The 12,806-nt window shown below is 33.7% G+C and overlaps 1 protein-coding gene across 11 annotated transcripts in view; it reads right to left on the bottom strand.

Moving 5' to 3' along the window:
* Positions 1–12,806, bottom strand: part of Sarm (sterile alpha and armadillo motif) — a 167,209-nt gene that overhangs the window by 5,653 nt on the left and 148,750 nt on the right. For 9 of the 11 annotated variants that reach the window (XM_088257861.1, XM_088257867.1, XM_088257865.1 and 6 more), the window contains one exon: positions 342–569. In XM_088257861.1, the coding sequence (XP_088113987.1) occupies positions 342–569 (228 nt within the window). The remainder of the gene's footprint in view (positions 1–341; positions 570–12,806) is intronic. The other 2 variants (XM_088257862.1, XM_088257872.1) reach the window with 1 other exon arrangement.

Below are 12,806 nucleotides of genomic sequence, written 5' to 3'. Positions count from 1 at the left end.
AACAGTTAGTAAGTACCTAACTAATGAGCCATAACTTGATGTAAGCCTAGTTAAAATGATTATTTCATGCACAATATCATTTGTATTTTACAATGATTTTTAATTATGTTCCCCTTTATAATATTTTATATGACATGGAACAAAGCACGAGCGACTTCAAATAGTCATCTATTGATTTTTAAAAATGTATAGTGTTTATAATGAAATAATCTATTTGATATTCATTATTTGTATTTACGATCAAGAAAACACTGTGTATATACAATGCAGTGTCATTTGCGCCATTAGGTAAGGATAAGGGTTAGAAAAATATCAATTTCTACCTAGATTGCTGTATTTACCTGTGATCCTGATGAAATCATAGTGCTCATGTTCTTAGAGGTGATTTTGGTCATGTTGGATTGGGCCATGTGCATCTCCTGACTGTACATTCCACTGCTGGTGACCGTCTGTCTCGCCTGCTGCTGAGCCGCTTTCTGCTCGCTGCTATAGGAATCCGTCTGCATCTTCACCGCCATGGAGCTAGCCTCCTGCTGGTTCATCTCCCCGGCCTTCAACGTCCTCTGCTCCTGAGAAAAATGAAATATTTTCATATAATAAATGTCGGTACAAACAAATCTTTTGAATTAATAGCGAAAAAATTGTCATATGGTTGTAAATTACAGTTCAAATCATTAATATGAGCTGTGATAATGTATCAGTATGATAATATATAATGTCTTAACACACTGTTTGCGGGCGGTTTTTTCATCAACCCGCGTACTAATATACTAATCATAAGTAACCGCAAACCCAATTCCCATCTGTACAATGTTTTTTGGAGTCTCGCGATATACCAAAAGCAAGTAAATAGAACGCTTATAAGCGTCTCTCGCTCTCTACCAACAGTATTTTAAAGACGCTTTTAAGCGTTTCCCGTAAACAATGTGTTAATTATTTTTTTTTTTAAATACATGAATGTTTAATAAGACTCCCTATAATATTAATAGAACAGTTTCAAAAATATATGGTAAACGAAATGTAACCGGCCACGCCTTGCTGCGGCTCAGTCTGGTTAAATGAAAAAGAAGGAAAATAGAAAGCACACATTTCTAATATGTTTTATCGTACAATGCTTATGAAGCAATGAAAATATTAAAAATCTTTGAATCAACAATGGAATAAAAAAACATTAACAGTAGCTGTCAAGAAGCACGTTGCCTCCATAAGCAATGGTGAATATAGCGTGTGTTGCCGTTTCATTCAAAATAAGGCGCTGATATAGTTTTTAAAAAAACATGTGTTTACCACTCACAGGTGCATATTTTAATGCAACGTGTCAAAAAATTTAAAGCAATCGGTGAAGAAATTAAGGAAATTTAAGATTTTGAAAAGATGAAAATTTACATTATTATTTATATAGACAGATAACAGCACACTCGTATTCAAATGCTACATTGTACTAAAATTTCCAAGCAATCAGTGAAGAACTTTAGGAGAGCCAAGAGTTTGAATAAACTAACATTTACATTTTCATTCATATAAAACAAAATAACAATTCACATTTCCTAAAGTTGAAAAATAAAAATATTGAACAGGTTAAGCTGTTGAAAAATGAACGCTATTATTCTAGAGTCTGATTTATTGTAGTAAAAATATGCATGAGCATGTATCATACACAATCTCTCTCTTGAGATGATTCCTCAAAACAAAATATGGGGAAAATTATTGTTGTTTGAAATTACCGGAGTGATATCACAGCGTACTCGAAGCTCAGGCCGAACCTTGCTCTTGGTAGCCATTGTAAAGGGTGAAATAATAATTATAATGTATTATAAGTGATTCGAGATGATTCTCTTCGTTCACAAGCAGTCACAGGTACGGCAGATGTGATACTGGCACTGGTGTGTTTTAATAGAACTCTGTTGACATTATACTTATACTCTTTAGACGACTGCTTAAAGACTGGGTGGTCCGAAAATGAAAGTCTAAGATTCCATAATCTTTTTAACATGTTGACTGCCAACTACGAGATAACTCTAGGATATTCATTGTAACTGCAGACAGTTGGTGGAATTCCATGTTGAATTGTTGGGTAATATATTCAAAATTAAACAAGGTTTATTTGGTTGAATTCTACATTTATTTATGTATATGTTAACACGTGACGCGTTTCGTCTTCTTAGGACATTATCAAACACTCATACACACTCATAACACTAGAGTGCGTTCTTTGCCAGGACGCCGACTACGAGTTATCTCGTACTGTGTTTACTTGCCATATTCGTGCAGCTATGATAAAATTTACAGTATATCAGTACTAATATAGATAGATTACTTCTGGGAACAGAACAAAAAACAGTGCTGGCTTACATAACGGAATATTTATTAATAAAAGAACAGAAAATATAATTATAAAATTGGCTTTTTAGACCAGAATTCTGAAAATCGCCGTGGCAGTCAATGTGTCGGTCAAACACAGTGCCTCATGCACCGCTAAGTGAGGAAGAATAGGATGAAATTTACACAATGAAGAAATTCATTTGTTTTTTTTACAGGTTAACTATGTATAATTTTGTATAAAAAATTGGTTAATTATAAATATAACTGTACATAGCCTTCCTTATGCACCACCAAGTGAGGAAGAATAGGATGAAATTTACACCAAGAAGAAATTCATTGTTTTTTTTACTGGTTAACTATGTATAAAAAATGGTTAATTTAAAATATAACAGCACAATTGCCTTTACATAATCAGCAATCAAGTTAATACTGTGTCGATTGGATGTAGTGCTCTATGCACCATTTGGCGCAAAAAGGGTTCAGAAAAAGAATCACTCTTCATTACTATTTTAAGGTTGTTTAATTTATGGCGGGATAAGAATTTTAACTCTCACATTGTTCTTCCTGCAAGGAATTTTTTGTTGTTGGTACTTTTGTAAGGAGTCAGCAGATCTGTCAATACTTCTAGGTGCATGCTTTTCACTGTCAGCAGTTTCAGATATTAACTGTACAATGTTGCAATGTAATGTGTGTTTATATTAATTTAGTTTTAATTGTGGCTTTATCAAACCGATTTTGTATCACTTTTTGTAACTGGTTATATAAACGAAATATTGATAAGTGAAAATAATTATTATAAAAAATTTTAACAAAATAAAATAACGTTTTTTTAACTAAACATTTTTTTCCAGATTGGGTGGTAAATGCTGCCACACCCAGTAGTTCACCCAATATTTGGAAGATTGCCAGTTGATGACCGCGGAAACGAACACGATTCTTTAATTTAGAATAATCGGGAGAATGGATGCGTTTGAATGAAAATATTTATGGAATTTACATGAGGACGTGACACATCGGATATAAAGCAGAGAATAAACACGTCTTGCTTTTAATTTTCTAGTAAATAAGGTTGTAAAACTCACATTCACTCCTTTTTATCTCTGTGTCAATAGTACTTAGTTACTTAGAAGACGTTTCCTGTCACAATTTGATCATTACTAAGCGTACAAACATAATATATTAATAAAATCTGTATTCGGAGATAAGACTTAGTGCGGAAACAGACTAACAATTGTGGTAAACTGCTTCAAACTGCCGAAGTTGGCTTTCTGCAGTTTCCATACAAAAATTCTATTCTTAAATTTAGTTTTAAGTTAACACTGCTAGTGCCAGTTACTTAGCAGAATGCTTACATAAGGGAAAAGGTTTTGGGTGTAAAAGGTCCACTGTCTTTTATAAACGATCATAAGTGATATAACTCAGATCATTTGACTACCCTACCCATACGAATGTATGTTATACGTCCACTATATTATCGTCCTAACGCAACAAGCCGTATCTCATACGTTCAAATACAAAAAATATACCCGCAACCACAGAAACGTTTGTGATACATCAAATTGTTCCAACTCAACCAATGCATCATACGACACGTTTAGTATTTTAACACCAACAATCGCTGGCTACCTCATTTGCAGAATATGTCAAAATTATGTTGATTGATGTATCATAATTAATGCAAAAAACATTTTTTTAAATATTCAATTGTATATTATTACAAAAATTTTGGGACCTACGGCACTGTAGCCAAATGAGCTAACCACTAAACTACGGAGGTGGACATATATGATCAACATTATAATGCTAACTAACGCTAACTTTCATAAAGAATTAAGACATTTACACCTATTATAGTAAATTTACTTATATGTGTAGTAGAGGTTTATAGTCAGGTGAAGTTTGCTAACGACTCAACTGATTAGCATACCTATAATACATTATTACACACGTCATACTATAGTGGTATTATGTAAGTTATAGTATTTTCATACCTGCAATAAAGTGTTACAATTTTTTAAAAATATTTTGATAAAATTTGACAATTCTCACATTAATAATGTATCTACTATGATAATATTTTTTTTGTTGTCATCTTTTAATTTTATTTTTAAATCATATGATTGAGGACTTCTTTCATATTTGCATTCTCGGCAGCATCTATGATTGAGTTGAGTAAGCCAGACCCTTATTTAAAATATATGCAAGCTTATTTCGCATACTAGGAGATGCCTGAAAACATGATTTATTTTTTTTATGAAGCTTATAATTTGACCAGTTATTTTATTCATAACATTTTGAGTAAGTCAAAATCCTTGTGCGCAAGTTCACATTTCGCTCACTCCTTTCAACAATGTCATATATCAAAAAACTTGATTTTTCAGGAGATCGTTTTTAAAGTTTAAAAATATAATAAAATGTATTAAAAATAAATATCAAGCCACTTATTGAATTTTTTACTGTGCAACAGATCTTTTTAGATAAAACCTGAATGTTTTTTCTCCATTTGGAAAATATTTAGTATATTTTAAAAAATAATTAAACAATACGATTTCTTCAAAATGCAAAAACAACACTTTCTGCCCTGTAGTGGGTAAATATTAAGTTAAAAATATACCGCTTTTGCTGGGATATATATAGTACATTTTCCTGGCATTCCGAAAACATGCAAAACTGAAAATGGATGATTTTTGACATTGTTGAAAGGAGTGAGCGATTAGTGAACAAGGATTTGGACACACTCAGAATGATATCTTGTAAATGTATATATTAACTCTTTTTTGGTCAGTCGTAAGAACATCAGAACCGAAATCCATACTAATAGTATTAATTTATGTACCCAGTATTAACTTGTCTACCAAACGTTCATTCAACAACTTGAAGTAATAATTTCAAATTATCTATGCATAGGTTAGACCAGAGGTTCCCAAACTCTTTTATCTCGTAGACCCCTTGCCTTACCTGATATTGATTTTTATCCAATTCATTAACTTCAAATGTATTTTTGACAGCCGGTATATGTAGTGTTACTCACTTTGAACCACACATGTTAGGTTTTATACATTAATATTTTAAATTCAAATTAAAACATAGACCCGTTGCAAGTTGTCATAGACCCCTGGGGGTCGATATAGACCACTTTGGGAATCACTGGGTTAGACAATACTATATAAAACTATGGATACCTAAATATATATGTAGAAATTAAGTATGTATATACATATTTACAGCATATTTTTAACATAAATTAAATAAAACTGGTTTTCCCTACAAAATAAATCTATAACTATTTCAAGATAATTTGAATGCAAATTTTTTACTTATGCATTGATGATAATATAAAAAAAACATGTTTGTTGCTGAAAAAAATGCTGAGTTCAAGCATGAAGATCTTGTCATCAAAGTTCAAGGTAAAAAAATACAGTAATAGATTACCTAAAAAAATACCTTAATATATAGTAAAATACTGATATATTATTAGGTTAAGTCCGCCTCCGTAGTGTAATGGTCAGCACGCTCGGCTACCGTTCTGGAGGTCCCGGGTTCGATTCCCAAGGGGGGTAAAATAAATATAAGTGATTTTTTCACTGTAATATTTATTCAATATTACCATGGACTGGTACCTGAAGCGGAGGGCTGATCACCTTTCCTTCATGTGTAAAAACGATCAAGATAGCACTGCGTTTATATGACACAGTGCCCTATGCACCATTCGGGTGCGGATAAGGGTTTAAAACAAAAAAAAATAGTTTAAAACCTATGTTTTTAGCTTTTCCACTTTATTTTTATTTGACCAGCGACCGGGTTTCGTCGTTACCGACATCACCAGTCTGATGATGTCGGTAACGACGAAACCCGGTCGCTGGTCAAATAAAAATAAAGTGGAAAAGCTAAAAATATTGGTTTTAATCTAATAATATATTAAAATGCAATTCCATCGCGAAGTGTCAGTGGATAATATAAATCTAGTAAAATACTGACTCTGAAATCTAAATTTGAAAAATAAAGTTCAACTTTTTCATGGTACCTAAATATGAAAGTACTTAAATATCACAGTACCTACCTAAATAGTAATGAATTTTTAAATTCTATTGGAGAGGGATATTTTCGTCATCACATCATTAAAATTTGAAAATTTATATAATTTATCCGCATAGGTACGAGAGATTTTTTGTGATTTATATTTATTTCCGAGACATTTAATTATACGCGTATATTCTAATCTATTTGTGTATGTTTTTAATGCGAGCATAAATCTGTGACGCAATATACCGCCAAAAATAGGTCGCGAGACAAGGTCGGCCTGTGTGAGTCCGACTTCTTTCTTTAGCAAAGGTGGTTTTGAATTGACTATTGAACTCATCCGAGGCGGGAAGATTCCACTGGAAAAATCAATAACAGCAGGCCGTCAATTCCATACGGAAGTTGACGTTTGAACTAATAACGTTTCAAATAAATATAACCTCACTTTTATCGGGTAAAAAAAAATACATTCTTAAATTTCCTTCAAGACTTCTAGACTTTTATTTCTAATGACTAACATTTTAAAAACGTTTTTCGATCCGTATTGTCAGAAATTTAAGGCTGCCGATTATTTTTAAATGAATAACTATCACGCCGCTTCGCAGCAGTGGTAGGCAGAGGGAATAGAACGCTACATGTCCACATTATATACCCGTCGGTTATTCCGACTCCTGACTGATTGCAATCAAGTATTTGATATACTTGATCGTGCCAAGTTTTCCTCGGCCTTCCTCTGCTCCTATTTCCAACTATATTTCCCTCATAAATTTGTTTTACCGTTCTTTCCGCACTCATTCGTTCCACGCGTCCAAACTATCTCAACACATATTTTAAAGTTTAAAGTATATATTTCACTCTAAGTCCGTATGGACACGCGAGTATCCAAAATTCAATCTGACGTTTCAATGGGTTCAGGTAAGTATGTACCTTCTATATCGCTCCGTAGTCGTTTCGTTTCGACTGAAGGTTAAGTATGAAATGGCGCTATTGAGGAAACGCGTTTTATATTACGCTCTAACCATGCGGATTATTCACACGGAATCGTAGTCCTGGACGAAACCAAACTGGATTGGAAATAATGTCATAGAAAAATTCTCCGAAAGAGAACACTTCATTTAAGAGACTGACTTGGATCAACAAAATTTGAATCTGAACGCGTCCGTATTTTTTCCGTTGCAACACACAATCCAATTAGGGCGGCAAAAACCATAGTTTCGAAATTGTTCGGTTTTCAAATGACACAGTACCTACTTGTAACTTGAGCAATACTCTTCGATTCGCCTATTTTGCATTTAATATCGTGAGTAGGTAGGTACTTTAAGTACAAAGGTAAAATTGCCTACATCGATCATTGAATGTTTTTGTGGAAAACATATCTAAACGCGCCAACCATTGCGCTACGTTTTTATTAACTTTAATAACTAAGATAACACAACACTCTCCTTATTATTCATCATTCACTTTATGTAATACCACTTAAAATGATGAATGATAAGGAGAGTGTTATACTCGAATTACCCATACCAAAAAGTTAACAATGCTTATGGTATGATAATACTCCGCCGATGTGAGTCAGTGTCCAATGCTCCATTCGGTGTGGTTAGAAGAAGGGATCCTTTGATTTTTTTTAAATATTTAAACTTACATGAAACAAATCTTCGTTTGAGTCAGAATTGAGCCTTACGGGGACGCATCTGATTCTAGGGCTGAAAATGCTCTCGGGCATCGGGGACCTGGGTGTCACGGGCACCTCCGTGATCCTCACGCGCGGGCTGAGGGCCGAAGGCGTGCCCGGGGTCTGCGCGCCCCCCGGGGAGGGGGTCTGCGCGGCCGCCGTGCCCGGCGTGTCCACCAGCGGCTCGGGGGAGCCCTGCGAGCAGGACAGGCGCAGCAAGTGGGGGGGCTTCAGCATCCCCTTCCTTACCGGCCACGGGGCGGACATTGCGCTATCCGTGGTCGAGGCTTTCGTAGATTCTATTTTTTTAAACAATATATGTACGTATTTTTTCAATAAGACAAAAATCGAACGTCTTATTCGACGTTTACTGACGTCAAACGTACAAAGAATTTTTAAATTGTTTGTATTTTGATAATATCGACGGTTGAAAGTGAAAACTAATCACTTTTTCAATACCTTCTTGCGAGATTTCGCTTAAATCTCAATAAAATATTAATATATTTTTCTCAAAATATATTTAATATGTTGCTAGATTGGCTACAAAACTTTTGAGTAATCTACAGATTTTTCATTGATATCTCAACACAGTAGAAGAAGTCTAAGGTGTACGACCTGTCATTGGCATGTTTAAATAACCACTTTATTCACGGTAAAACATTTAACCATTCTACCCATGATAAAAACCACATTACTAAAAAGGGTTTTATTTATGTCGCAGATGACAACACACTACGTTTTTACTCAGGATAAACATTATAGGCAACATCTATGGATGAAATTTGTAAGTATTTAGTAAGCTAGCAGAGACCTCCGTGAATGCGTTCAGACTTTTTCACATGTGTACTAAGAAACGCCTGAAAATATCATCTGCGGTGATATTTTAAATAATCTTATTTTTAACTATTTTTGTAATGTAGGTTACGCACTCTCTTTCGATCGTCGATATTATCAAACTTTTATCATTTACACTTTTTTTATTCACAGTTTTCGAATATTAGTTGAATTAAAATCACAAGATAAAATAGCGACCGGCCGAGGGCAAGCTGCGACCAGATGATCACGCACCGATCACATATTTAGAAGAACGCGGACTGACCGATCCGTGACCGAGTTAGCGCGGGACTACTCCTCAAAGTCCAACTTCGAACTAACCGCCAACTGACGTTCGATTGGTTTGTATTTTGAACGCCGGCCATCGCCCGGGAGTGGAGAGGGGGGGGGGAAGTCATTAGCGCGGGAAACACGAAAAACGCGCCATTTCCTTTCAACAATTCGATTTCTTTGAGAACTTGACGCGCTTCCGTTCCCATATAGATGTGCCTAATCAGGTACTTTTTTTGGATATTCGATCTAGAATTTTTGACATTAAATTATTGTAACTTTAAACATTAAGTGTAAACGCACTCACACGTGAAAATTGGCTGCATAACTTTAATTTTAGTTTTAAACTAATTAATATTAAATAAAGGGATATTTTGCTTATGCCAATTCAATTTACGAAAATATTTCTAGATTTTTTTTACTATTACTAATCAAGATAATACTGCGTTTATATGATGCAATGCCATATGCACCATCGGGTGCGGATGAGGATATGATTTTTTTTATCATCATAATATAAAAAGTACCCATACCATAGAAAATATTTGATAAATTAATATCGAACAATGCTTTCTCTTTGCCAATATGAAATTATGTAAACACTTTACTAATTCTCGCCAATTAATTTGTATGGCGACTGGCAACATTAATATGACGTTTGCAATCGGACGTCATGCCAAGGTTAGAAACGAAAATAATATTTGTATCCCCAATAATACGTGGATGACGCCTGTTTTCACTTTATTTCTGGAACGGAATGTATGAAATGTTTACACGTAAGCTTCTAATAAAACATATTTATGATCTTAACTCATGATTTAATAATAAACAAAAATAAATTTATAAAATTAACGTAGCACAGAACATTTACTCGGTAAGTACCGGTGATTGTTAAATTATATTGTGACGTGATTATCGAAACACGTGTCACGATAATGATTAGTAATGAGTGGTATTTACTAAGTGATTTTTTAATCTACACCTAGTTATTTTGGATAATTATAATCACAAAATGTCAGTCAAATTCTTTCACAAACATAGATGTATTATTTATTTTTTTAAAAAAAAAGAAAAATATCGTTTAAACCTTTTCCTATATAAAATTAGCAAAATCCATAAAAAAATCTCTGTTCTACGTAAGTAATAAAGGTCTGGTGTAATCCGACGAAAGTTTATAAAAAAAAACACAAAATAAACCAATAAAAAGACCAACGTTTTCTGTGTGTAGTATTATTATCATTAACTTAACAGTATCTGTAAAACTATGCAGTTTAAAGTTGGAGTAGGGTGGTTCTCAATCATGGGTAGAGTGATGAATGTTCTACGTGTATAAAAAGTGATCGCTTAAAACAAGCCTATGACGGTCTTGTGACCCCAGTCTCCCATATTTTTCTTCATCTATGTCGACATATCGATGCAAATAACTCCTAAATGGAGACAGACCCAGAATTTGTGAACAAGAATTTGAACACGCTCAAAATGTTGCCTTGTTAGATTTGATTTTGGGTTTATTTCACTTCTAAAAACGTCGAAATTACATGCAAAACTTCCACATTTTCAGTATCTTGGTACTTTGTTACACTGGCAGGTGAATTTAGGAATAACTTCAGAATGGCGGTGGTATTTTTTGACACACAGGGCAGCCAAAAGTGTTGTCATAATTGTCTGAGCAGGTGACTGGGAATGTATGAAAACCCACTCAGACTTGATGATGGATAAGAAATTTGTAAAATTTTGTATTAAAAAAAAACATGACTCACGAAAAACCAAAATAGACCCATCTTACAAAATCAACAGACACATACCATAAAGTACGGGACTGCCCATTTTTATTTATTTTTTAGAATTATTTATTTAAAAAAAAAGAATAACCCGCGAAACCAATAGTAGGGATAGGGAAGGTTAATGTAAAAAATACATCACAAACATCCAGACCAATTGAAAATAAATATTTCTTTAATTTAGTTTGTAATTGGCGGGAATCAAACCCGCGACGCCAGTTTTATAGTTGAGCGTCTACCCAACTACATCACGGCGCCTATCGTGTTTAGATATTAAAAAAAATTGATAATAAAAATACTTTCATAAAAATACAGACTTCCATATTCTTCTTCATCTATGTTGAGATGTCAAAAAAAGTAAAAATAACTCCTAGAAAAGTAGAAAAAATAAAAAAAATTGTACAGAATATTTTTGTACTTATGTTGGTTAAGATGCACTTTATGTAATCAAACAATTACTATGTCGCTTCTTCCACTGTTATTTCAGTTGACCGGTGACCGGGTTTCGTCGTTACCATCATCATCAGACTGTCGGGAGGCTAACCAAACATATTTATTTATCAATATGTTTAATTTGATTGCATTGTTGTATTGACACACAGTATTTAAACCCTGATGGAGATATATCAAAAGTCTTAACGGAGACAAAGAATCTTTTATATGAAAGGATTATCATAGTTCAATAAAGGCCAGAATGGTGAACGTTATAGCGTTTGAAGTGATTAAATTTGACACTAAAGCCAGCCAATGCCAGGTCGTAAGCCCTCCAAATGCCCAGAACTCCATGTTTCCTTCATATAAAACGATACTCTGTCTCCGACGAATCACCTAATATATTCAAACGTATTTTTTTCCTAGAGGCTTGTATGTTATATCACACAACCTTGTACAAGTCCCGGTATACAACCCCGAGTGCTATAGCCATTGCTGCTATTCTCCTTTTTAGCTATGGCTAGAGATTACTCGGGGGTGCATAGCCGTACTCGTACTTCCTTGCCCTTGAGGTAGTATCTTGAAAATTGTGCTTTGTGCATTATCCAAAATTGTAATTATTTTTATTCATCTTTGTAACTTGCACACTACCGTAGAACAGGGCTACTTGAACTTTGATGTATTACTTGAGCCCAGTACAAAAAAGATATTTAAATCTGTATTTGGTATACAATAATGAACGTATCGTGACAATAAGTGTCAACTGTCAGGGAAACAATGAATCATGTCGATATGTTCATTATTGTAGACCAAATACAGATCTAAATAAAAAAAATTACCCGTTCTACGGTACAAATTTGTTTAATATTATCGACAGCAATAAATTTGAATTTGACCATGAGCTTGAGCTTAAAATTCATTCGTCAGGTTAAAACCCATTTTTTCTTTGTATTATTTAAAAATTAAAAAAGTAGACGTATTACATAATCTATTATTAGCTTTACTATTAAAAAATATCGCTGTAGATGCGATTTTACGATTTATATATCTGAACATTGACCGAAATACTTAAGTTTTATGTGTTATATAAAATGTGAAGTGCCTTCGTGGCAGAATTCGTGAAAAAACATGGCCACCGAGTGTTCTTTGATGTTTTCAATATAACTAACACGAAAGGAGCTCAATGGTCAAAATATTTAAAAAAAAAACAAATATTTGATAGTTGAAAAACATGTTCGAAATGGAACTGTCATTCCGATGCATGAGTTTTTACGTAGTATTTACACAAAATTAACAATGAATGAAAAACTTTTAAAAAAATTAGCACTCCCCTTCAAAACACTATTTCATGACTACCAGTTTCGGAATAACCATTCTATCTTCAGGTCAAATTTAGACCAAAGTGAAATTACTACTAAGTATAAAACAAATATTATTATTTTTAATTCAGTTTTACTTGGTAAATACCACTA

The sequence above is a fragment of the Brachycentrus maculatus genome, unplaced genomic scaffold, assembly GCF_059751285.1.
Source record: "Brachycentrus maculatus isolate JH-2025_06_01 unplaced genomic scaffold, ASM5975128v1 h1tg000088l, whole genome shotgun sequence".
Classification (NCBI taxonomy): domain Eukaryota; kingdom Metazoa; phylum Arthropoda; class Insecta; order Trichoptera; family Brachycentridae; genus Brachycentrus; species Brachycentrus maculatus.
The sequence above is the reverse complement of the archived record's forward strand: the minus strand, read 5'-3'. Positions and strand labels throughout refer to the sequence as shown.